Below are 26,501 nucleotides of genomic sequence, written 5' to 3'. Positions count from 1 at the left end.
GAGCCTGGTACATGGACCATGGCAGTGAAAAGAGGCAGCACAGATTGTTTGGAATGGAACACTTGCCATTTTAGTTCCAGGGTGACAGATGGAGGGTGCATGAGTGGGCAGGGGAGCTGGCCAAGAGGTGAATAGCTGCGTAACAAGCGTCTGGCCAGAATCCAAGAGAGAGCTTTCATCAGGACTCTATTGCTTCAACAATCTCCTCCCCCCAACTGTGCCCAGGATGATAGCCAGGGAACAGAGTAGGCATTTTAGGGATCCAGGTGCACATTTTCTCTCCCTGTCATTTTCTTTTTGATTCATCCGTTAAGAGAAAATTGGAGTGGAAATTTTAGCTGTCTGTAAGGTCAATAATAAAATATAAGCCCACTCTTCTCATCCTTGATAGAATCTCACCCTTAACAAGCTATTGTTATCTTTCCCCACAGAGACTAAAAGCCACCCTAACCCACCAAGTCTCCTCAATCAATGGTGGTTGTGGAATGGTGGTGGGTACTGCTAGCACTATGGTGACAGCCCGTCCAGAGCAGAGCCAGATCCTCATCCAGCATCCTGATGCCCCATCCCCTGCCCAGCCACAGGTCAGTTGGGCCCTTAGATGGGGAACCATCTATGTTGCCCTTACTTTCTATGTCATATCTATTTTTCAAGGAGCAGAAAGTTAGAGAAGAATGGATTTCAGCTTTCTGTGTATCTTCCTGCTACTTTGGGTCTTGTTGACAGTTTGACTACAGCAGAACACATCATTCTTTATCCGCTATCCACCCTTGTTAGACTTACAGGCAAACATAATGAATAATGCAGAACTGTTGCAAAGGAGGTCTCAGTTTCTAGGTTTTTTCATACGTGAATGATAGTTTAGTATATCTGCAGGATCCTCTAAAATGTGACAATCTCACTTCAAGCCGCATTATGCACTAAACAAAGGAGGCTCTCCTAGTCTCTTTTGTATCTGTTAAGTCTTACCAACAAACAAATAACTTACCTGATTAGATTTTACAACAAAAATCAGATAATAACAATATATTAATAAAATGTGATATTACAGTATTGACAGCTTAGTTAAAAAGACACAAAACAAACTCTTCTCATTACCAATTCATTCCATTTTTATCACAAAGAAATTAAAATCCTCGGGCTGAGCCCGTGGCGCACTCGGGAGAGTGCGGCGCTGGGAGTGCAGCAGCGCTCCCACCGTGGGTTCGGATCCTATATAGGGATGACTGGTGCGCTCACAGCACTCACTGGCTGAGCGCGGTGCGGCCGGTCTCAAAAAGGACAAAAAAAAAAAAAAAATCCTAAAAAAACCAAAGGGGTCACACTTATTTGCCCAATTCTGAAAGAGATCTCAGTTTTAACAAGATTCTTTGGAAATTGCATAGTCCTTGGTTTTCATATTGTCTGTACTGGATAGGTGATAACAACTTGAGATTGGTTTCTAGAATTTTATTCTTTGTCCAGCCCCTTTTTTCCTGATGTCACCACCTGCTGCATCAGTTACCACCACATGTCCAAACATTTTGTAGCCATATGCTGCCTTAAAGCTTGGCCAACAACAAAAGCTTTCATTTGAGTTTTCTTGTTGGAAGTTAAGCCAGCCCCCCTTCCTGTAACCCCCACTGAAGCCAGTCCTGAAGATGGTAAAGCAGCAGGCTCCCTGCTTGAGATGTGCTGCATTCTTCTTGGAGAAATAACATGGTTTCCATTTTAGTCACCACTGGTTCCATTCTTTCTCATTCTTCCCTTCTTTGTCTTGGCCTGTTCTTTCACCTCCATTCCCTGCATAAGTTACTGCATTGCCTGTGAGAGCAAAGGAACCTGTTCTTTCCTTTCCCCCATCCTCCTCTTAAAGCACTAATCTTTACATGTGCTGCAATGAGCTCAAGACAAAGAGGAAGTTGAAATTCTCAGGAGAATTATTGTAAATTTCTTGAAGAAAGCATTTTCCCTTAGTACAGTGAGAAACAATGACCCAAGCCCTCTAGTTCATTAAGTTGGGTTTGAAGTTTCCTCTCCATTTTTTTCTTTTGGGGAAGATAATATCAGTCTGAATAAATAAAATCATCTCTTGGCTGGCCAGTTAGCTCAGTTGGCTAGAGCATGGTATAATATCACCAAGGATAAAGGTTTGGATCCCTGTACCAGCCAGTCACCGCCACCCCCCCAAAAAAAATTATCTCTTGATTATCTATATTAATGGAGAACATAATTCAGTAGGGCCTGAGGTGGGTACAAGATTCTTTTTTTTTTATAAACTCATGCTTACTTTCATGAAATTGATGTGAGCGCTGGCATTTGAGAAATACTAACATAGATATTCCTTAATAGTGATAGATCTGAGAAAAATTTACTTTTGCATTGTTTTACATTATATAGTTTCTTCTCTACAGATGGTTGACCTTTTTACATTATTTGAAATGTTGGCCACTATTATATAATTGGTCTGCCTTCTCTGAACACATACCAGCTAACGGAAAGGGAAGGTGATCCAAAAGTTTTTGGTGGAAAAAAAAAGTATTTTGGTGACAAAGGAGTTCAGCCTGAAGTTTATAAACAAAAGACAGTTGTATATCACCAATTTGTAAAGGGATTAAACTTTTTTCTCTGTTTTTTTTTTTTTTAAAGATGACCGGTAAGGGGATCTTAACCCTTGACTTGGTGTTGTCAGCACCACGCTCACCCAGTGAGCAAACCGGCCATCCCTATATGGGATCCAGACCTGTGGCCTTGGTGTTATCAGCACCACACTCTCCCAAGTGAGCCACTGGCTGGCCCCTTTTTTTCTCTGTTTACAAACAAAGAAAAAGCAGAGAGTTTACTGAGGATGATTAATATCTGATTATAAATAAAAAAGAATATATTAATCCATATTTCCAAATAATAGCTCATATCTCCCCATAGTAGTTCATATCTCACTGGTAGTGAAATAAATAAAAACATTTTTTCTCCTTTTCTGAAACCTGATACAGCATGCAATTGTTTGTACATATTGTTTGTCCAAATCAGTGATTCTCAAACTTTTTTATTTCACAGTCTCCCTAAAAGGTCCCCTGACACCCTTCCTTGATTCCGATATCCCTGCCTACGAGATTCCCTCTAGAGGAATAAAAAGTGATCTTAGATTTATTTTGTCTGTCTGTCTCAGAAATAATCAGAGTTTCCAACTGAACTGTGGTTTGTCTAAAAATGGGATGTAGGGGGCTGGCCAGGTGGCGCACTGCTACAGTGCACCGCTTGGGAGCGCAGCGGCACTCCCACCGAGGGTTCAGATCCCACATACAGACCGGCCACTCACTGGGGGGCGGTTGCAATCCCGTTGCCGGTCCCGGTCCAGTACGGGCGCGACACTGAGGGTTGCGATCCGTTGCCGGTCCCGGTCCAGTACGGGCGCGACACTGAGGGTTGCGATCCGTTGCCGGTCCCGGTCCAGTACGGGCGCGACAGTGAGGGTTGCGATCCGTTGCCGGTCACGAAAAAAGACAAAAAGGAAAAATAAAAAAAAAATGGGATGTAGAATGAGGAGCTCCTACAAAAGAGCAGCTAAAGGGACATAGTGGTGAGAACGTGCTGTGGTTACCAGAGACTGGTACATCTCTTTACCAGATCTCGCTAATCTACGCAATGTCAGGATTGATTTGGAAAGGACTGATGTTCCAATCAAGTAACTCCTCTTCCTTCCTGGGCAACAGGTCTCACCAGCCCAGCCCACCCCTAGTACTGGGGGGCGTCGGCGGCGCACAGTGGATGAAGATCCAGATGAGCGGCGTCAGCGCTTTCTGGAGCGCAACCGGGCTGCAGCCTCCCGCTGTCGCCAAAAGCGGAAACTCTGGGTGTCCTCCCTAGAGAAGAAGGCAGAGGAACTCACTTCTCAGAACATTCAGCTGAGTGTGAGTGGGTCCTGGATGATTACTGGTATTGTTGAATCTGGAAAGTAAATTGAATCAGAAAAAAGTGGAACAGATGGTAATTCTTTAATTAGGACAGATCCAGAAATTGTGCCAGGAAAAATGCAGAAAGAATTTCTTAACAGAGTTGAAATCTCTTCCCTAGGGATTGGGAAAGACACTCACCACCTACCCCCAAATCTGTTACTAGAATGACTCATCCATAGACCTATTTGGATGAAGAAAATTAGATTAAGGATCCCAGGGTGCTGTTTTAAATCATTAGTAGAATCTGACTGGGGTCATAGAAAACCCAAAGGGAAATGTTTTTGCCTCAGATAATGCAGCTTAATAAAACAAAGAAAGAGAAAACCACCCTGAGCACAAATAGAACAGTTATAATTCAGACATTCTCTTGAATATTATTTTCCCTTCATCTGATTATATATTTAAATATGGAATTAAAAAGGTAATATATGAACACATTTCTATTATAAAATATAAACACACACAGATGTATAGAATAAAAACAGTCTCTCTTTAATCTTCCTTTCCCAGTCCCATTCTCTTCCCTGTAGATAAATTTGGTAAGTACCTTCCAGACATATTCATATTTCTAAATATTTTTTCATTTATAGTTTTTGTGTTGGAGTTGGAGGGATTGTGAGTTTAACATTAATGGGTTAATAGTATCTTCTGTAGATCTAGCCAAGATTTGGTGGATCTACCTCATTTAAGTAGCTGTGTAGGGCTGGCCAGTTAGCTCAGTTGGTTAGAGCGCACTGTTAAAACACCAAAGTCAAGGATTCAGATCCCCGTACAGGCCAGCCATGCAAATAAATACATAAATAAATAAGTAAATAACTGTATAGTAGTATATTCCGTAATGCGGTTACATTATAAGGTATGAATGTTACATTATAAGGTAATTTTTTGCTAGAACGGCAATGCTGCAGTGAACATTTAACAGTTAAATAGATTCCTAGAAATAGGCTTTCTTATTAGTCAAAGAGCATATGTATTATTAATTTTGGTATAATCATATTTATCCTAAATAGGAGTAATTTTTCTATTATAAATTCCTACTTTTCACTGTAAGCAGCTCCTGTCATTGAATTCATGACTATACTGTCCCGGGCTTTCTGAATCCTTGTTGGATCAGGAGTCTTGTCCCAATTTGGTGGAGAAAATCCAGGCAGCATTGTTTCTCATTTTGGGAATAGCCACTGGGGGTTTAAGAGTGGAGGATGAATATTTTTGATGCTCTTTTCTTCCCTCCTTCCTCAGAATGAAGTCACATTACTACGCAATGAAGTGGCTCAGTTGAAACAGCTACTGTTAGCTCATAAAGACTGCCCAGTCACTGCACTACAGAAAAAGACTCAAGGCTATTTAGGTGAGTGGTTCACGACCTAAGCACAGTCAGTAAACTGCACATACTGAGAGTCTTATTAACTCTTTATGATTTTATAACCTATCCTGAATGTTCTGGAGACTCCAACTCCAGATAAGTGAGTAACCCTTGTGGAGCAAACAGTCCTAAAAAAAAAAAAAAAACTTTTGACAACAATATAAAGTTATCCTTTCTATCACAGTTGGGGATGAAGGGTAGCAATATTTATTAGGTGCCTATTATGCGTTAGGCACTCTACCATCTTCCCAATTCTCTCATGAAATAGATATTACCTCCATTTATTTATTTATTTATTTATTTATTTTTGTCCTTTTTGAAACCGGCCGCATCATGCTCAGCCAGTGAGCGCTGTGAGCGCACCGGTCACCCCTATATAGGATCTGAACCTGCGGTGGGTGCGCTGCTGCGCTCCCAGCGCCGCACTCTCCCGAGTGCGCCACGGGCTTGGCCCTACCTCCATTTATATGTGAGAAAACTGCACTTAGGTCACTTACCTAAAGTTACACAGCTGGTAAAATGGTAGAACCAAGATTTACATCCAGGTGTTTCTCAATCTAATGACACTGTCTTGGCCTAAAGAAAATAAAAACAGCAGGTTATATATTGGGATTTGTTAAACATTGGGATTTGGGGGTATATTTTACCTTTCTAATCATAGGCTGATATTGTTTTTAGTTTGGAATCAATGAGCATACATAAAATATTGCTAGAAAGAGATGGCCACAGAGTTGTGCTCACAACAAGCATAATTCTGAAGTTAAAATTACTGTGAATAATTTGCTTATAGACAGTAAAAGCTAATAAATGGTAGTTTTTCTTTACAAATAAAATAAATTTATAGAAATGTTGGCTATCAAATTTTGATGTTATTTTTCCATTAACTGTGTGTATCATTTCAGAGATGTGTTCCCATAGAAAAGATTAACCACATCACCAATTGTATTTATTCATTTTTTAAATGAGTTTTAAACTTTTTTTTTTTTAGCAGTTGCCCAGTACAGGGAACCAAACCCTTGACCTTGGTGTTACAAGGCTGTGCTCTAGCCAACTGAGCTAACCAGCCAGCCCCACGTCACCAGTTTTAAACACTTCTATTTAAATTTTAATTTTTATTAAAATTAGGTTACATTAGTAAAAATTAGGTTACATTTAGTAAAATCAGGTTACATTAATTCATTAAGCAGGTATTGATTGAGTGCCTATTCTGTGTCAGGCACTGTTTTACATTCTGGGGATATAATATGAAACCAAATAGATTAGATTAAATCCCTGCCCTTGAGGAGCTTATATTTCAGTAGGTGAGACAGACAATAAACAAGATAAATAGGTAACATATATGGTGTTTTAGATAATAGGAAATGCTAGAAGAAAAAATAAGACAAGCAGGGTAGTATGAAATATTGGCAGCAGGATTACAATTGTAGATGAGGTGCTTTTGAATAAAGGCCTGAAGGAAGTGAGGGAGCTAGCCACGCATTTATATGGAAGAAAAGTACTACAGGCATGAGGAACCACAAACGCAGCTAAGACCCAAGGTGGGAGTATGCCTGGTACATCCTGGGAACATCAAGGAGGCTAGTGTGGCTGGAGTGGAGAGAATCAAGGGCAGAGAGTAATTAAGATGAGGTAGGGGAGGTAATGGGAGCACTATATGTAGGCTGTCCTCAGTCATAGTGAAGATCTCAGCTTTTACTCTACATACTCTACGTTGGAGGCCATTAGAGGGTTTTCAGCAGAGCAGTGACATGACTGATCTGACTTATTATGAACAGTATCACTCTGCTAGAGACATCAGGGGTGTACAGACAGAAGCAGGCAGTCCATTTAGGAGGCTATTGCAATAATGCAAGAGATGATGGAGGCTTGGACCAGGATAGTGGTAGTGAAAGTGGTGAGAAGGGGTTGAATTCAGGATATATTTTATTTTATTTTTTTATTTTATTTTATTTTTTTTTAAAGATGACCGGTAAGGGGATCTTAACCCTTGACATGGTGTTGTCAGCACCACGCTCACCCAGTGAGCTAACCGGCCATCCCTATATGGGATCCGAACCTGTGGCCTTGGTATTATCAGCACCGCACTCTCCCGAGTGAGCCACGGGCCGGCCCTAGGATATATTTTAAAGATAAAGCAACAGGGCTTAGGGCCGGCCCTTGGCTCACTTGGGAGAGTGCGGTGCTGATAACACCAAGGCCATGGGTTCGGATCCCTATATAGAAATGGCCAGTTAGCTCACTTGGGAGAGTGCGGTGCTGATAACACCAAGGCCATGGGTTCGGATCCCTATATAGAAATGGCCAGTTAGCTCACTTGGGAGAGCATGGTGCTGACAACACCAAGTCAGGGTTAAGACCCCTTACCAATCATCTTTAAAAAAAAAAAAAAAGCAACAGGGCTTGATAATGGGCCAAGTAGGGTGGTATATACAAGAATAAGAAGAACCAATCATTGCAACAGAGGGCTAGTTGTTTAGGTGTGGTGTTGATAATACCAAGTTCCAGGGTTTGATCCCCGTACTGTCCAGCCACCAAAAAAAGAAAGAATTGCATCAAAGTTTTTGGCCTAAGCATCTGTTAAGAATGGAGTTGTAATTAATCAAGACAAGGGATAATGTAGGAGGAAATGGTTTGGGAGGTATATCAGGAATTCAGTTTCAGACAAGCTGAATTTAAGAAGCCTGTTAGGGGCTGGCCGGTTAGCTTAGTTGGTTAGAGTGCAACCTTATAATACCAAGGTCACGAGTTCGGATTCCGGTGCCAGCCAGCCACCAAAAAATAAAGAAAGAAACCTATTAAGATGTCAAGCTGGGGGGCCAGCCCGGTGGCGCACTCGGTAGAGTGCAGCGCTTGAGAGCGCGGTGGCGCTCCTGCCGAGGGTTCGGATCCCATATAGAGACCGGTCTGCTCACTGGTTGAGTGCGGTGCGGGCACGACACCGAGGGTTGCGATCCCGTTGCCAGTCACAAAAAAAGGCAAAAGGAAACAAAAAAAAAATGTCAAGCTGGGGCCTGCCCATGGCTCACTTGGGAGAGTGTGGTGCTGATAACACCAAGGCCGTGGGTTCGGATCCCTATATAGGGATTGCTGGTTAGCTGTCATGGGAGAGTGTGGTGCTGACAACACCAAGTCAATGGTTAAGATCCCCTTACTGGTCATCTTTAAAAATATATATATATATATATCAAGTGGGCAGTTGATTATATGGGTCTGCAATGGGTCCACAGTTAAAAGGAAAGGTATCCTAAAAATACAAATTTGGGGGCCGGCCCAGTGGCACACTGGAGAGTGCGCCGCTTGGGAGCGCGGCGGCACTCCCGCCGAGAGTTCGGATCCCATGTGGAGACCAGTTCCCGCTCGCTGGCTGAGCGCGGTGCAGGCGCAACACCGAGGGTTGCGATCCCGTTGCCGGTCCCCGGTGCAGGCGCGACACCGAGGGTTGCGAACCCGTTACCGGTCAGTAAAAAAAAAAGACAAAAAAAAAAAAGATACAAATTTGGGAGTCAGCAGTTAGTTTTTTAAGCTGATGATGTTCCCAAGGGAGAGAGCATAGATAGAAAAAGAGAAATCATCCCAGGACTGAGCCCTGGGGTACTCCAACATTTAGAGATCAAAGATGAGAAGTAACCCACAAGAACCTGAGAAGCAGCAGCCAGGAAGGTAGGGGGAAAACCACCTGAGTAGCTGGATATGGTGGTCTGTAAATCAAGGTAAGAAAGCATTTCAAAAAAATGTTTTTTTTTTTGTCTTTTTCCGTGTCCGGCAACGGATCGCAACCCTCAGTGTCGCCCCTGTACCGGACCGGGACCCGCAACGGGATCGCAACCCTTGGTGTTGCCCCCGCGCCTCGCTCAGCCAGTGAGCGGGAACCGGTCTGTATGTGGGATCCGAACCCTCGTCGGGAGCGCCTCCGCGCTTCCCAAGCGGCGCACTAGCGCAGTGAGCCACCGGGCCGGCCCCCAAAAAATGTTTTTAAATAAACATAAAAAAAATTTTAATGAAGAAAAAAGGTTAAAAAAAAATAAGTTTAGTGATCAACTATTTCAAATCCTATTGATGGGTAAAAGAGGCTGAGGACTGAGTATCAGTATGTAGTCTTTATCCAGTAAGTTTCCTACTCAGTCCCTGCAAGAACTATGACAAGTAATCCATCAAATTACTTACTTGTTACAGCAAATATGTATTTAGTTCCTGCTGTGTGGTATAGACATTATGGTAGGTACTTGACCCAAGATAAATAAGACACTGCTCCTACCACCATAGTGTCCTGTAAATCCGTAAATGAGGTAAGAACATATCCTAGTCAAGGAGCCCCTGGACAAGGAACTTCCTGAGGACTGGATTCCCATTTTATTTTCTGTATACTCCATGGATGATGCTCAGTAAATGTTTGATGAATAAATAAATGTATGCTCCAAAAGCACATAGGGTGAAAAAGTTAATTTCCTGAGGGTGACAGAGAAGCTTCACAAAGTCAGTATTTGAATCCTGAAAGACTTAGGCATTCATTGGGAGGTCAGAAATACAACCAGCTATTAGAAGTTTGCCCTTATTCCACATAACTGTTTAAGCAGCCATAGGGGCTATCTGAGGTTTAATAAAACTCCTTAACTGATGAGAGCAATATGGAGTTACCTTTGTTTGCAGCTCAGGTACTTGTGTTTGGTAGTAAAACATTATTGTTACCTTAGGTGGAGTGGCACAGCTCATAATAAATGTTTTAAATTATTAATGCCTAGCTAATTGATAGTCAAGAGGGTCTAACGGACTTCTTTGTAGTTTTATATGTTAACTGAACCTTGGCCAAGGACTGACTATTCATAACATCATTTGATAGTAGCTTGATTTTATATATATATATGTATGTATATCAGGCTTACCTGTAGTGCAACTATATGCCAAAGGAACATAAAAAATAATGGAATGATTCAATTTCTGTGAGCATTAGTCAGAGAGGATAACTAAAAAGAAATCTATTTTAAATCACCTTCAAAGACATGAATGAGAGGAAGAGTGTTCCAAACAGGGGGTAATGAACCATGCAAAGACCTAGAAGCCAGAAGGTATGATTAGCATGTTGGGGATTCGCTTTATTAGGATAGGTTAATTTGGGCCTAGTTCTTGCTTCCCTTCTCACAACTTCCCATCGCCTAGCCCATTCATGACTTAGAAGCCAGGATTCTGGGGAGTTCCCCTCAAAAAGATGGGTTTCCTTTTCCTTTGGGCTCCTTTAGAATTATGGCAAAAAGTAGTCCTGCCTCTTTCCCCATTCTGTTTTCTAACCACTTGCTCTCTGCTCTTTGCCCTCCTTCCTGGCAGAAAGCCCCAAGGAAAGCTCAGAGCCAACGGGTTCTCCAGCCCCTGTGATTCAGCACAGCTCAGCAACAGCCCCTAGCAATGGCCTCAGTGTTCGCTCTGCAGCTGAAGCTGTAGCCACCTCGGTCCTCACTCAGATGGCCAGCCAAAGGACAGAACTGAGCATGCCGATACAGTCGCATGTGATCATGACCCCTCAGTCCCAGTCTGCGGGCAGATGATGCCTCCCCTGGTGGAGAGGTACCCAGCCAGAGCTCGCCCGCCCAAGAGCTAAGAGAGAAGATGTCATCTTTTCCCCTTCCATCTGCCTTGGACGTGGCAATATGGGGGGAAAATTGTGTGTTGTGAGTAATGGACAGATTTGGGGCTTTTCTCTTCAGCCACATGGTCATGTATGTTTGACATCTGAACTGGAGGCCTCCCAGCTCCAGAGCCACATAGAGCATCCCCCAAGGGTGGAGTTTCTGATGTACCCACAGCCAAAGACCTTTCCAGATGGTCCGAACAATCACCCCTGCCCCATGCACATGTACCTGTCTCTTTTAACACTAACCCTTGTACTTCTAGGTTTGGGATTTCTCAATTCCCTTTCTTCCCACTAAGCTATGGCTGTTACCTTCTTGTTCCTTATCAGCATGCCACTTCCTGCTAGATAGAGGGAGGCTAGATTTAATGGCATAGCACTTGCTGACCCATCCCCGGCCACCCCATGGACTCAGGACTTTGTCTCCCAATAGCTGTTTATTTATCCCTTTTTCCCTTTCCTAAACTGTAGTTAAAACATTCACTTATGGAGAATGTAAGGTTACCTTTAAGGTATGAAGTAGCAGTATTTTCCAATTCTTCCATAAGCTTTACACCTTCTCCCTACCTGCCACCAAAAAAAAAAAAGAGGAGAGAAACAAACAAAACCCCAAGAGGTCCAGTCCTTTTTCATCTGTTTCTAGAGCTATTTGGGTACCTCATTTTGTCTCTTGACTTGACTTAGTCTCATGGTGTGGTCTTCTCCACCCACCCCCACCCCCCCACTCAGCCGTGGCAACCTCATCTTGTGGCCTTAATATTGGTGGTACAAAGGGAAAGAGCCCGGGATCATCTGACTGCCTGATGCCCTCTCCCCACTCTCCTTTCCTTCAGTTCTCTCTTTTTTTTGACCGGTAAGGGGATCGCAACCCTGGGCACGGTGTGGTCCACACCACGCTCAGCCAGTGAGCACACAGGCCATCCCTATATAGGATCTGAACCCGCGGCCTCGGCGCTACCAGCGCCACACTCTCCCAAGTGAGCCACGGGGCCGGCCCTTTCCTTTAGTTCTGATCATCAGACCAGGCAGGAACAATGTAGTTTAAAGCTCATTCCCCTGGGTTTCTGGATTAGTTAATTCTTTTATGTTTTTATGAGTTTACTGGTCAAACTGTACATATTGTCATCTTTGGTCCTCTTCCTGCTCCTGCCTCTCCCTCTTCATTCCCTTAATGAAGACATTACTACTTCCATCTCTCTTCTAGAAATAGTTCAGTTGCACCCCCCCTGGAGTCTGTCGTGTAGGGGATCCCTGCATTCTCTTGCTCTTCCCCCAATCTCAGCCTCACAACCTTCTTAAGTAGGGTCTTGTATTTGCAAGTGCCCATCACCCTCTTGACTACCTTCTCTCTCTTTCATCAGGTTCCTAGCCTAGCCACTAGGTATCCCTGTCCTGCAGAGTTTCTTCAACTCGTTTCTGCTCTGTTTCCTAAATGTAATGCTTCTCCATAGTACAAGCTCTAGGACTGTGAAGCATCATAGCCAAGTCCTGAGTAGGTTTTCTTGAGTATAAGATTGGATGGAAAGAGGAGGGGAGAGGGAAGGGACAGTACTAATCTCAGCAGAGGTGCCCAGGATCTGGCCTGCATGGGAAATTGGTGATTGTCGCTCTCGGCCATTCTCACTTTGAAAAGGTATGTTGCAGGGGGAGAAATTCATCCCTCTTCTTCCTCTTTCTTCCCCACTAGAACTTCTTGCCCTCCCTTTGCTCTGAACTATGCAATTTCTACCAGGACTGTAGGGAGCAATCCAAAGCCAGAGTCCTATGAATGGATAGGTCAGCTTTAATAGCCCTTCAGTATGAAACCCTTCCAGTTGTCCCAGAGCCACCTTCTGCCATCTGCCCAAGCTAAGAATGTCCTTTTCTCCATCTCTCCTACCTCCATCTTAAACATACATACAAAATAACTGCCAGATTCATTTCTCATTTCATCTTCCAAAATGCCTGTTATAGGGGAATGAGAAAATGTTCTAAGCTACAAGATTTCCTTCTCCTCAGAGTGATATACTGGTGAATCAGTCGGGTTGGATGTTCTGCTGCATTTGTTTTAAGTTTCCCCTCCTGCTTTTCAGAGCTGGTGCTGAACAAGCCACACCTGGTGAAGATAAAGGAGAGAAAACAAGGTTTTCTCATCTTCTACCACCAGGGATCCAACAGGAACAGCCCCTGAGGTACTCAGACTAGCAAATGTCATGGCAGATGGTCCGGATGCAGGTTACCACCTCCAGAGACTTCACATGCCTTTAAAAATTCACAGCCATAACTTGTGCTCAGGATTTCTCCTTTAGACGGCTGCTCCCTGGGATCTTCTCTTGCTTTAAGAGTTTTCTTTCATTTTTTTTGTCTTGAGTTCCCACTAGCAGCCGTGCACTGAAGCTTGACTGAACTTATGGCTCCTAAGGAGCTTTTCATAAGACCCTTGACTGTTTTTCTTCCCCCTACAGTCAAATGTTTTTAAAGTTAAGAATCAGTTTGTCACTGTGTACATGTGCTGGCAGTCTGTCCCTGTGTACTGTGTTGGATGGCTAATTTATGTAGAGGGTCTTTTTTAGTTTCTTAGCTCCCATGTCTAATTCTCTTGAGTCCCTATTTCATTTTCAGTGGGAAGTTAGTATTGGGGACCTAAATGAGGGGCATTGCCAGAACCATAGTAGTGAAGTGGCACTGAAATGAGGAAGGGGCAGGACAGAACCCCCAGACAGATCTTTAATTGGTCCTCGGTCTCAGTAAGAAGGCAGAGCAATTGCTTACCCTGAAGCTTCTCTTACAGTCAAGGGGAACATCACTTACCTTATTATTCCTGCCAGCCATGTGGTCACGTTCCCCTAATCTTTGCCTTCCAGACTCATCTGGACCAGAACCAAACATCATGGAGGTAGCTCTTCTTAAGGACCATGGCCTTTCTAGGAACTTAAGGGAGGACACTTTCAGACAGGAGCTGAGAGCGTGGATGTTTTGGACTCTTCTGAGTGAATACAGGCTTCAGGTCTCCCACCTCACTCCAAAGACACAGCTACTGCTAGATACCCAGGACCACCGAGAAAGGGGTCAGAAACAGGTCTTCAGGTCTGCACACTTTTCTGCCCCTTTCCCTTAAAAGAAGGCTTACTTAGAGTTGGAAAGTCTGAGAGTCTCCCACACTACTAGGAAGGACTAGAAAGAGTAGTACCTCCTTTACTTACTTCTTTCCGTGTTGGATGTGCACCCCAAATCTGGGTTCCTTCAACCTCCACTCCTCTCCTCGGCCCTAAGCACTAGACCTTATATTGTAGGTGGTGGTTAAAGAGGAGTTGGGCTAACTGCATCTCACCTTGCTGCCTTCCTTTCCTGTCCCTGTTCTATTGATCTCAGCTCCTTTCTTGATTCACGGCCCTCCAGCACCTCCCATCCTGGTAGATAGAGTGCTAAACCATAACCATGCACGATCTGCAACCTGAACCACCAGGCAGACACAGAAACATTCTTCCTCTGATTTCTGAGGCTACCCTGCCCCACATTGAGAGGCTCCTTAAAGGTGCTAGTCCCTGAGACAGCTCTCCCCACCAAAATTTCCCCCTTTCATAACTTTCTTCCCATCCCCAAATCATTATTTTCCATTAATATTGTACATTGTATACACAGGAAGGAAATGTTATTTCTTTTTTCTAAGTTCATAACCAGTCTGTTTAGATTCCAGTCCTCCTAGCTATATCACATATGCCTTTGTTGATATGCTCTTTCTGCTTTCTTTAGACTTATGTTTGATGGGGGTGGGGCAGTTTCAGAGGAACAGGACAGGTGGGGATCCTAAGGCAGATTAGAGGAACCCACACCCCACTACAGCCTCCTATAATCCTAATCATCCTTCTTATAGAACTGATTTCTCTATATTTGTTTGCATACATGCATGTGCATACAGACATAAAGCTCCACCCTCCCACCCCAGGATGGCAACCTAGCAGAAATGAACCTATGTGGCTGCTGGCCAGCAATCCCACCCTCTGCACTAATTGAATTCTCTCTCTTTGGGGTAAAGGCAGCTTATGTCCTTTGTAGATGCAGGTTTGTATTGTAGCTACTAGAGTTTATTCTATTTTTTTAATGGGGGGCTAGTAGCACAGATATCTCTCACCATTAGTTACTGGTGAGTGATGCTTTAGCTGTGAGAAGTGGCTATGAGCACTAGTTTCACTGACTTTACCTTGGGGCAGTGGTTCTCAAAATATGGTGCAGGACCAGCAGCATCAGCATCACCATCATCTGGGAACTTGTTAGAAATGCACATTCTTAGGCCCCATCCCAGACCTATTGAATCAGACACTCTAGGGGTGGGTTTTAACAAGCACTCCAAGTGATTCTAATGTATACTAAAGCTTGAGAACAATTGCCTCGGAGGCAAGATGGGAAATTCTTATGGGGTGTCAAGGATATTTTATGTACTATCCTCTGCCTTAGCACTAACATATTTTTCTATTTGTTCCAGTCCCTCCCTCCATTCCCATTAAAACAACCAGCACCACATCACTCATCTCAAAATCTAGATTTGTCTTCCTTCTAGTCTTTTTCCTAAAACCTATCCCTGCATTGGTCTGGACAGGAGTTGTCCTGTATTCCCTTGCAGACTGGTCACTCCACATTCTTTGTTACATTAAGGACCAGCTGGAGCTTTAGCTGTCCCGTTCCTCCCACACACACACACCTTTCAGGCAGGGAGGAGATGAGTCTCCAGCCCCAACAGTGGAGGCAGCCCCGCATCCTGACACAGCATCTATTGAAAAGAAAGCAGTGTGTATCTATGATTATATCTCTGTTCATCTATATATTTTTGACATGTAGCGACACCTCTCCATCTCAAGGAATTTGAGTCTGGGTCTGGGTCTCCCCAGTTCCCAGTGGTGGACTTTGACAGGAGGGAGGATGCAGTGCTACAGGCTACTTTGTTACAAAACTCTCTTCCCTTCCACCCAATTCAGCATGATCCCTGTGAGCAGGTTCTCACAATCTCCTGGGACAGAGCTGAGGCAGGGGCTTCGCTCTATTCTCCCTAACCATCCATTCTTCCTTCCCCCTTGCCACTTAGCAGTTATCCAGCCCGCCATGCCTTCTCCCTCCTTCCCTTGCCCTGGCATATATTGTGCCTTATTTATGCTGCAAATATAACATTAAACTATCAAGAGAACCACTGTTATGTCTGATGCTTCACTACTCTGATCTACAAATCCCATTGTCCACTCTTTTGGGAACTGACTGGGCTTTCATGTCTGTGATCTTCCTCACTCTCCCATTTGTTAGGACGGAAGGAGCAGGGATTCTTTTCCCTACTTTTTCTATAGGGAAGACAGCCTAGAGAAGGCAGATGATCTATATAAATTACATAGTATGACAGAAGGCATGAGGATCAGAGCTTAGGCCTGTGGACTGCCTTGGAGGGAAGGGCCCTTGACATCATGGGAGCAGTCACCAGAGAACTGAGTGTGTGCTTTATGTGGATATGGGTTGGAAGAGTGGCTGAAGGCAGGTGGCCTCCTATCTTTCAGTGTTTTGTCTCCATCCCCTCCCAACAATTTAAAAGAAAAAAGCCCCACCCTAAAGAAGTTTCCAGCACAACTGGGGAGTGCACACATAGACATAGAAAGTGAAGCTTTCTGTGATGAGGAGGTTAGTCTAGAAATGAGGGGTGGAGTTTGTTCAGAAGCAGGTAAGAGTTCACAAGAGAAACAGGTAATGCTCAGAGATTATGAGGAATAAGGAGAATGTGTAGGGAAATAACTGATAATTTCTTCCATCTGTGTATTCCTTTATAATTATCCTTATAAGGGAGAACAGTGAGCCCAGGCTGAAGAATCTGACAAATGAGATAGGAGGCTTCCCAATAGGAGAGAAATGATTTCAGAAGCTGCTTGTGGCTGGTGACTAATAGACAATTGACACAAATAGGGAACCTGAGTCTACAAAGGAGAGTGGGAAAGGCAATGGTGGTCTTCACTGTGTTGTGGTCAGGAGCACACGGGGGGATCCAGAAAAGGGGAAAAAGGAAGTTGTTGAAAGCCAACTACCAAAGCCAAGATTGAGAGGTTTTCGAGGTGGGAATGCAACTGTAGAGACACAGCAATTTACCAAGTTAGAAGTATTAACTCATTCTAACTTTTAAGCAAAGGAGAGACTGACCACCTCCTTCCAGGAAGCCAGCTAGACCACCCCCTTTCTGAATGCAACCTCAGCTCAGATCTACTTGTAACTGGTGGTCAGAGAAGTGTGAGGAGGAGCAGCACAGGTGGTAAGCACTGACTGCCTGCTCTGTGCTAGATAGTAGAGTGCTTTGCATTCAAGTCATGTACTGGTCACAACAGGAATACCTGCTTCCTTTCACTGATGATGAACTGAGGTTTAGATAAGTCACACAGTTAAGTGCAAGAACTAGGATTAAAACTGAGTTCTGTCTGGCACAGAACCACTCCTTGCAATGCCCTACACACCCTCACAACCCTGCTCCTCTAGACTTCTCTGTCAGGTGGAACAGACAAGGACCACAACGTGATGTAGGAGCGACTTCCCACAGAAGCACCACCTACACATGGACTTGATACTCCCCTTTAAGAAGCAGTAAACTACAAGATGTAATGATGATGAATGGAAGATTCTATGCATGAACCAACCATAAGACAAAACTTACAAAAAGGCTCACCCTATGTTAGGCTGTATTAATAGAAATATATGAGGGTATTTCAAAAAGTTCATGGAAAGGGCCGGCTGAGTGCGGAGCTTGGGAGCGCGGCAGCACTCCTGCTGAGGGTTCGGATCCCATATAGAGACCGGTCCGCTCACTGGTTGAGCGCGGTGCGGGCGCGACACCAAGGGTTGCGATCCCGTTACCGGTCACAAAAAAAGGAAAAAAAAAAAAAGTTCATGGAAAGATTTGTGTTATCTTTTAATTCAATTTTTCCATGAACTTTTTGAAGTACCCTCAAATCTAGAACATCCAAATCAAAATTTGCTTTAAGCTACATATATATAAGGTGTAAGTTGGTTCCTAGATTCTTTGCTTTGAAGAGTTTGGCACTTTCCCTTGCAAAAAGACTATAGCATGGAAGAATAAAATCTGTCTTCAAATGATGAAGGGCTTTTACACATGAAAGAGATGAGAGATGTTCTGTGAGACTTGATGGAGGAGACTAAGACCTCTGGTGGAAGCCACAGCGAGCCTGGAGTCAACTCAGCACAAGGATAAATATCTAAAGACTGTCTCAGGAGATGGTGAGTTCTCTAGGACTGGGGTGTGCAAGGTAATCACTGATAATGTTTTGAGGATTCTTGCTCTATACCATATCCTGTGCTGAATGAATTAGAAAAGGGATCTCAAATAATGTTCACCCTAGAAAATTTCTCTTAATGTCCTCATGTTTTATGTGAAGAAACTCGAGACAGCTTGCCCAAGGCTAAGTCAAAGTCCCACTACCTCTTCAGCATAGGCTAGAGAACCACACTGGTGGTGATACTCAGGAAGGTATTCTAGAATTAGAAGGAAACTACACTAGATGACTTGGAAGCACCCCTCCCTGAGAAGTAGTGATTCTGGTTTTTCCTAAGGAAGGATCCTGTCTATCCGTGTGTGAGAGCCAGAGCCGGGCGGAGGCTGTGGTGACTGGGCAGATTGGACAGAATGATAGTCCAGCCCCACAGTATCTTGCTACTGCCCTCCTGGGACTCCTTGGAGTCAGGGCCTTAGGATTCCCACTCTGCCTCCCCTTCCTAGGTTCCTCCTTCTAAGAGCTCTGTTCTAGAAAAAGGAAATGGCTAGACATAGCAGTGAGGAGCCATGACCACAGGGTGGCAGCAGAGCTTCAGCCATGGAGGACTGCTCCGTAGAAAGAGCCGTGAGGCAGGTCCCAAGCAGTGCTGTCTGTCTGGTGAGGATGGGCTCTACCAAGATTTGAAGCCACCCCCACTCTGTGTGAACCCTTCTGTCATCTTCCATATCTCACTTTTCTATCCACAGGCAAATCTCAAGAGTAGTGATTCCATTTTTAACTATCCAAGAAGCGTGTAAAGAGGAGTTTAAATAGGCTGTGTGATCCTGACTGCTCGCCCATCAGGGGAAGGACCAGGCTGGGTCATCCTGGCCACCTCTAACCCTGTCTCTTCCCTCTCTCCCTCCATTCCAGGATGTGGTAACTAGCTCCGACAGGAGTTTTTCTATACTTTAGTCTACAAGTTAGGAAAGAGGGAAGGTGATCAATTGAAGCTCTCCAAACTGTTGAAGGATTGGGGGTTCTTGTAAGGCCCCTGGGGCCTGGCTCTGACAGAGCATCTGCAATTAATGATGCTTCTTGAGCTCTGGAGACAGGATTTATGCATCTAATAAAGTCTGTAACTCCAGGCTTAGGGGCTGGGGGCCGGAGGCTGAGAGCAGGAAGTCCCAGGGGGGCCATGGGAGGGAATCCCAGGCGGCTCTTAATGGAGCCGTGTATTTCCATTGCCTTCTCTAGATTCCCCCTCAGGCTGCTGTTGGAAGTGGGGGACAAAAGGGACAGGAGGTATAAGAGGCTGGGGTGGCTGCAGGAAGGCGGATGGCAGCATGGATTCTAGGCAAGCAGCTGCGCTGCTGGTGTTGTTGTTGCTAATAGACTGGGGCCACGGTGAAGGACCAGGGGGCCAGGGTGAAGATCAGATCTTCCTGGTAAGTGAGCACCCCATCCCCATACCACCATTTTCCTCTACTTCAGATAAGACTTGTGCTCTAGGTTCAGATATGCTCTCTGGCTGCCAGAGTCTTCATTAAGCCCTCACATTGGAGGAAATGGCTCTTTAGCCTCCTACAACTTGTCCCTGGAAGCCACTCCCTTCCCCATGTGACTTAAGAATCCAGGGCATTTGTTCATCTTCCTTCCCTGATACCCCTTTGCCATAGGAAGAAGACAATGGACCCCGCCCACCACAGGATGCCCAGACCCCTGGGTCACTCCTGCACTCCCTGCTCCAGGCCATGCAGAGAACTGGACGGAGCCCAGTCTTCCTGTTTCAGCCTCAGAGGTGAGTCTGAAAGGGACACAGCATGGCTGGGATGAAATGGGCAGGGGACAGAGGAAGAGGAGAGGGAAGAGGTCCCACTGAAGGGACCTCATACATCTGAGGATGAATCTCTTCTAAGGTTTGGCAGAAATACGCAGGGAGTCTGGAGCAATGAACAGCTGAGTCCCCGGGCTGGAGATGGGCTGAACTCCCAGTTCTGGAGCCTGGCTGCCCCTCAGCGCTTTGGAAAGAAGTGACATGTCATCCCTTCACGTGTTTGCATGCAAGGCACACACTCAAAAGTGCCATGTTTTCACCCAAATAAAGCTGTCTGCTTCTGAATCCATGTGTGCCTGTATGACACTTTAAAGGGCTGGGAGGAAGCCCCAGGGGCAAGAACCAATGCCCCCTCCATCTCCACCAAACCAAACTCCAGAAATGCAGCTGACATGTTCCTGAAGGTCACTGAACCTGGCCTCCTGCTACCTGAGAGGAAAACAAGGATGTGCGTGGAATGGGGGTGAGGGGGTAGGGAACACCAGAGAAGCTAATGGAAGGCACAGGAGAGGAAGAAGTAATGTAGAGCTGACCTCCTCTGCCATCCGCACAACTCAGGGAAACAAAGAGCAGGGTTTAGGAATCCAAGGAGCAGTGCGTTTATTCTGAGCTCTAATGCAGAGCCCCCCGATTTAATTCCCACTCGTCATCACCAATAAAATGAGGACGGATCCTGGGCTGGCTGAGGCCTTGTGGTCCCTGACTCCTTGCTCTGTGCCTTCCTCAGCCTCAAGGCAGGCAGTCTGTGTCAGAGGTAGAGATAGCACCTCCAGAGGGTACCAGAGCTGAGCAGATGCACGGGCCCAGAGGCAGGAGGAGCAGGGAGCAAAGGTGCACATCCATGAGTCCAGCTGGGACTTTACTTGCTGCCTGCCATGATCTTGAGATACTGCAGGGCACGGCGAGCAGCCTCGCCACGGGCTGCCTCCCTGGTGGCTGCAGAGCCATGACACACGGTGGCCGGCTGGGTGGACAGTTCTACCAGGCACTGGCAGAGCCCACTCAGGCTCAGCTCCTCTGGAGGCCAAGAGAGAGGAGGGAGGCAGTGTTGGGTGGGGAGGCAGCACCAGGGAGGGGCACAGCCACATCATACCCATCTCCTCCTGACCCCCTTATACTTGCCCTGGTCTAGCCCCCACCATCCCCCAGCTCCCCAACTAGCCATACCAATATCCAGGTAGCTGACATGGAAGGCCTGCTCCTCAGAGAGCTCACTGAGGACCCTGCAGCAGGCAGGGCCCAGTGCACCTAGGGAGCCCAGGGAGCAACTGCGGAGGGACAGGATCTTCTCTCCCACCGAATTGCGCAGAGAATCCCAGGTGCAGCCTGGGACCCGATTCCGAAGTCCGTCCAAGCGGGAGCCGACACCCTGACAAGATGGGGACAGTGAGAAAGATACAGCCATGGGCTGTGGGACCCAGGCATTTAGACATTCAACATCCAAGGCAAGTAAAGCCCAAAGAATGCTTCCTCCAGCTTGCATTCCCCGCAGTCAGTCCCTGCATGGGCCCCTCTAACTCCTGGTCCCTGGACCAGATGACCAAGCAGCCTTCCTCATTCCAGTAACAGAAGCCTACAGGGCCCTTGCCCTGGGCCAGCTCCCCCTAGTCACCATGTGGGCCTAGTCATGGCTGGAAGGGGACATAAGGAACCCTGGGTCTTGTAGGAAAACTTGGGCAGAAGCAAGCCTGGGACCCAGGGAGGCTCACCCAACTCACAGACCCAAGTCCCTGGTGCCCTGCCCTGGCATGGAGCATGGCCCATGGTGCCTGGCCCACACAAGCCACTCACAATGGAGAAATGGTCATCATCAGGCTCTGCCTCATTGCCATCCCGGGCATCCAGAGGTACTGTGTGCACTCGCAGCAGCATTTTAGCTGCTGCATTACGCTTCGCCAATTTTTTGGAAGTACCACTGCCTGCATATGGGGAGAGGGTTGCTGCATTGATTCCTGACAGACCCAGTGCTTTCCACCCAGACCATACTTGGATTGAAGGTCCCCCCAGGGGATGTCAATTGGAAAGGGGAGCTCAGGACCTGCCAATGCACCTGAGAACCTGGTCAGCCAGAAAAGAGGGGAAAGACGGGTGCAGGAAGAAGCTAGGAGGAAGGTGCTGGGAAGCCAGGATAGCCAGGGTGAGGTAGAGTGAGGCTCGGAGCTGCTTTGTGGCCAGGGTTGGAGTGCCGCAGGGATAGGAGCTATGAGAACCCCCTTCTGCCCAGTTACCAATCTCAATGAAACGCTCCACTCGGCAGGTCATGGTGAACTCCTTACGGTGGGCTGGCCCAGACTCCTGGGTCACCGTGTACTCTGGCAACCGCCAGCCTTTCTGTACCACCAGCTCCTTAGAAGGGAGACACAGCATACAAGGCTGGGTGAGAAAATACTCCTCATACCCACACTGGTACCCACCCCCTCTCCATCCCACCCCAGGAGCCTCAGACTCTAGGTGACAGGAAGGATAGAGGAGGGTGGAAAAGGCCTCAGTACAGGGTAACCATCCCACCCCACCCACAAACACACATAACCTTCCCTCGTGGCCCCTGGTTCAAGGGAAAACAAGCAGGCACAGGAAATGAGGATGGGCACGCACCTGCAGAGCACCAACAGGGTTGCACTCAGACTGCTGAGGGGAGACAGGGGGCTGCATCTCCATGGGGGGGCTCCTGAAGGAGAAAGGGCCCAAGGCCAAAGCTGAGGGGAAAGATTCCTTCTGTGGCTGCCAATGAGCCCAAGTCCCAACCACTACTTCGGTTTTCCCCACTACCATTTCTCTATTCCCCATCAGGCAGGCAGCTGTCTGTCTGAACATTTAGCCTGCTCCCTTCTCTGTCCCATTCAAGGGAGGCCTCCTCTAGGTCCCGGGCTCATTTTAATTCTGAAACACTTGAGTGTCATCTCGCCAGGACAGTATATCCAGTCCCCAGAAGCACATAATGGACTTTAGACATGGGACCATCATGTGGCCATCCCAGAAGAAAATGGAGCCTGCAAAATCTTAAACATGTTTGAACATCATCCATATGCCTATTTGAAAATCAAATTACCTCCTGTCCCAAGAGCTTACCAGCTGGTGCAAATTCCTCAAGCTCTGGTCCCCAAGTACTGCATTCTCTGTTTACTCTCAGACTTTCTCATGCCTGACCAGATTGGGTCAAGTGCTGGGGGCCAGGAGCCAGGACCCCTTTCTCCCCCAACTCTGGCACTCAGGAGACCCAAGATACCTGGTTAGGACAGCAGATGGAACAGGAGTAGCAGCTGCCGTAGCAGTAAAAACCGGAATGTCCTCAGGCAGTGAAGAGTCTAGGGGAGAAAAAGAACTTCCCGAGGGGAAGGGGGCCTTTGATTCAAACCCATATGTAGGGGGAACAGAGGGGTGGGGGACCCAGGTCCTCCTGACCTGCCCATCCCCTAAGAGAACTCCTTCCCAATGGAGCCAAACAAAGACTCAGGGAGGGCCAACCAACAGCTCTTCCTCCTGGGATCCTTGCTGCCAGACATTGGGTCAAAAAGACTGAGAAAAGGGGGTCTCAGAAAAGAGAGTCTCTTCCTACCCAAGAACCATGGGAGCAGCATGGGAGCAACAGACTCCAACCTGAGTGTGGAAGAGGGAAGGACATCTCGCTGGAAAGACAAGGCATGTTGGCAACCAACTCCCTTTAGCCTCAGCCTCCACTCCTCTCCCTCCCTAACCCGGGCCCCAAACTACAGCCACAACCCCTCAATGGGGCTGGCCATTCCCCCCAGAATTCTTCACAGGAGTAGAAGCCCTGAAAGCACCCTGTTTGGGTCCAGAGGAAACTCTCCAGGTCAGAGTGCCTAAGTGTCACTACACCAGGCCCACGGGGCAGAGGGGGTGGTGCAGGAGCCTGGGTTCCTGGCAGGGCTGTTAAGATGCCTTAGCTGTTCCTCCCTCACCTGCTGTCCTCCAGGGCCGGCTCCAGCATGCTCCCCCCTTTGAGGTGTTTGAGGGCCACCTCAGCTGCCTTGTGCTTGGCTGCCTTCTTGCTGGGGCCCTGACCTGAGAGAGGGGGCGTGAGCAATACTGGAGGTCACTGGAAGGATGGAAAAGAAAGCAGCATCCCACAGCCTCTCTCCTCACGGCCAGGGGAGTCAACCAAGCCCCCTCTGACCAACCTCCCCCTGCCCAAGACTGGAAGTGTTTCATTAACTGCTGGAAGGAAGGACCCTTATCTGTGCATTAGCTCACAGAATCAAGTCATGACAGGTACAATTTCTAAGTTCAAACACCTTAAGTAGAGATTCTTTCTCTGACTTACTTTCCTCTGCAAAGCACTTTCTTTTCCCTCAATAAATAGAGATAGCTAGAAAAATAGAGGGTAGGCTCTGGAATCAAAGCCCCACTCTGTCACTTACTAGGCATGTGACCTTGCACCGTCACTGAATCTCCCTGATACTCAGTTTCCTCATATTCAGCATGGGGATTCTACCACCTATATCACTGGGTTAGATAGGTTTAAGATTAAATGACAATTTGGTTAAGCACCTCCTGGAACAGAGCCCAGGACAGCAGGCACTCACTCCCCCAAACACACCACTGAGATTTAGGTTTATCATCTCCTTATCTCTTCTTTTTTTTTTTTTTTCCTTTTTGTCTTTTTTCGTGACCGGTAACGGGATCGCAACCCTCGGTGCTGCTCCCGCACCGCGCTCAACCAGTGAGCGGACTGGTCTCTATATAGGATCCGAACCCTCGGCGGGAGCGCCACCGCGCTCCCAAGCACCGCACTCTACCGAGTGCGCCACCGGGCCGGCCCCTCCTTATCTCTTCTAAGGTGATGAGGATCTGCCAGAACACTGTGGCCGTCCTGCTCGTTCCTCTAACTCTCCCGAGTCCTACCCACCTTCTCACAGCCCTGTTTGCCCAATCCACCCAGTCGCTTTTCCCCTGAAATCTCTCCTTCTCTCACTGGCCTTGGAGAAGAGGACTGTCAAGAGACTCTAAGAAACAAAGCCATGGGGCCCTGTGAATGCACACCCCATCCAGGCTGCCCAAGCCTTCCTCACCAGTGCAGCTGGTGTTGCCAACGGTGACCCGGAAGGTGAAATTAGGCTGGTGGGCTTGGCCCTCAGCTTTGAGAAGGTCGTACACAGGCGTCTTCCCTATTCTGGTCCCATACTCCTGCAGAAGGCTGATCGGGGTCTTGCCCGGGTTGGTGGCCAGCATTTGCTCTATACTGGGGGGAGGGGCAGAGACCCACATCACACCTCCCCTCTCTGCACCCACCTGGCCAAATATTGCTATACCAGACCTAGGCACATAATGGGGGACATAGGGTCCAGGGACCCCAGGCGGTATAGCATCAATTGGCTGGGTTCAAAGTGGAGGTGCAGGCTGGCAAAAGCAAGGTCCACTACCACAAGGCAAGTGGGGAATGCACTGTTCCTATCTCAGTTAAGGTGGGGTATCCTGTGTCCCAGTGCAGGTTGCAAGCGCATGCCCCTGACAACATGCAGGCCAGGAACCCAGTACCCACCGAATGCACTGAATGTGGGGCAAAAAGCCCAGTGCTCCAGTGCAGTCTGGGAACCGGGCCAACCCAAAACTATTCAGAGCTGGAGGCAGTGGCCACTGTCCCGGTGCATGCTGGGAACCACTGCCCACTACCCCAGTGCTTGCCGGGAACAACCCTCAGGCCAGGTGCATGCTGGGGCCGGGCCGCTACCCTCTCCGCACCGCCCCATGCTTTTCACCCTGCCGGGAACGGTAGGAGGTGGCTCACCTGGGCAGCCCGCAGCCCGTGATAGTGCCGGAGCCCTGCTCCTCTTCACTCATTCCCTCCTCCGTCCCCGCGGGCGCCTCCGTGACTGCAGCCTCCACGCGCCCCAATACACCGCCGACGAGCTAGGACCGGGGCCAAGCCCGGAGCCGCGGCCGGCAGGGCCTGCCGCGGGGCATGCTGGGATATGGAGTCCCCCGCCCACCCTAGTTGACGAGTCTCCATCAGGAGGAGAGCTACCGCCCCACAACCCTCCGCGTGGTTCACCCTGGCAGGCTGCACCGCCTTCTGGGTAGAGCCGACCTCTCCGCTGTCGCTTCCCGACCTGAAGCCGGTTTGGGAGTTTTTTATTTTGCTTTGTTTTTTTGGTGTTTCTTGCGACTGGCCGGTACGCGGATGGAAATTTTGTTTTTTAGTATTGTCCCGCCTCCTGCCTTCTGCGCCTCCTCCGTCTCCCCCGGTCTGTGAGGCCCCTGGTCCGTGAGGCTGTGGGCAGGCGTACAGCAGAGTGGGAGCGGCTGGGGGCGGGACGAGCTTGGGGGGGAGGGGGGCCTTTTGAATCCCGAGAAAACTACAGAACCCAGGAGCTCGCGCGTCATCTCTGTCGCAGCCGGAGGGGCAGAGTCAAACACGTATTTGAAGCTCCGCGGCGTAATTGGCTATTCCGATTGCGGGGGCTTCCTCTAGGCGCATGGAGATTGGTTGCTTTGTCTAGAGGCCTTGGCCCCGCCTCTTACTTGAGGAAAGGTTGTGATTGGCTGGGGGGCGGGGGGCTGGCTCTTTGCGGCCTGGGAG

General features: G+C 47.4%; 3 protein-coding genes across 8 annotated transcripts in view; 2 read left to right on the top strand and 1 right to left on the bottom strand.

The window, feature by feature from the left end:
- The window catches only part of ATF7 (activating transcription factor 7), an 89,197-nt gene extending 71,182 nt beyond the window's left edge, over positions 1-18,015 (top strand). For 3 of the 5 annotated variants that reach the window (XM_008575960.1, XM_008575957.1, XM_008575967.1), the window contains exons 9-12: positions 432-584; positions 3,693-3,890; positions 5,175-5,283; positions 10,618-11,801. In XM_008575960.1, coding sequence (XP_008574182.1) covers positions 432-584; positions 3,693-3,890; positions 5,175-5,283; positions 10,618-10,835 — 678 coding nt within the window. In that variant the 3' untranslated portion in view covers positions 10,836-11,801. Of the gene's footprint in view, positions 1-431; positions 585-3,692; positions 3,891-5,174; positions 5,284-10,617; positions 11,802-17,973 lie in introns of those variants that run through there. The other 2 variants (XM_008575974.1, XM_008575983.1) reach the window with 2 other exon arrangements.
- Positions 18,016-19,452: 1,437 nt separating this feature from the next.
- Positions 19,453-20,248, top strand: NPFF (neuropeptide FF-amide peptide precursor). The gene is made up of 3 exons (XM_008575944.1): positions 19,453-19,574; positions 19,806-19,927; positions 20,046-20,248. The coding sequence occupies exons 1-3, from the start codon at positions 19,473-19,475 to the stop codon at positions 20,161-20,163; spliced, it is 342 nt and encodes a 113-aa protein (XP_008574166.1). The 5' UTR covers positions 19,453-19,472; the 3' UTR covers positions 20,164-20,248.
- A 290-nt stretch (positions 20,249-20,538) lies between these two features.
- TARBP2 (TAR (HIV-1) RNA binding protein 2) lies at positions 20,539-26,080 on the bottom strand. Of its 2 annotated transcripts, none has more exons than XM_008575927.1 (9): positions 25,710-26,080; positions 24,994-25,163; positions 23,884-23,986; positions 23,190-23,285; positions 22,559-22,631; positions 22,192-22,309; positions 21,755-21,882; positions 21,131-21,332; positions 20,539-20,980 (listed from the first exon to the last, which is right to left on the bottom strand). In XM_008575927.1, exons 1-9 carry the CDS (start codon positions 25,760-25,762, stop codon positions 20,823-20,825), a joined length of 1,101 nt encoding a protein of 366 aa, XP_008574149.1. In that variant the 5' UTR covers positions 25,763-26,080; the 3' UTR covers positions 20,539-20,822. The 2 variants fall into 2 exon arrangements, with proteins under 2 accessions (XP_008574149.1, XP_008574156.1); XM_008575934.1 differs by lacking the exon at positions 25,710-26,080 and adding an exon at positions 25,464-25,572.
- Between the last annotated feature and the right edge of the window lie 421 nt (positions 26,081-26,501).

This window comes from Galeopterus variegatus, unplaced genomic scaffold, assembly GCF_000696425.1.
Source record: "Galeopterus variegatus unplaced genomic scaffold, G_variegatus-3.0.2 Scaffold60, whole genome shotgun sequence".
In the NCBI taxonomy this organism is placed as follows: Eukaryota; Metazoa; Chordata; class Mammalia; order Dermoptera; family Cynocephalidae; genus Galeopterus; species Galeopterus variegatus.
Note: the sequence above shows the minus strand (reverse complement) of the source record. Positions and strands in the feature narration are given on the sequence as shown.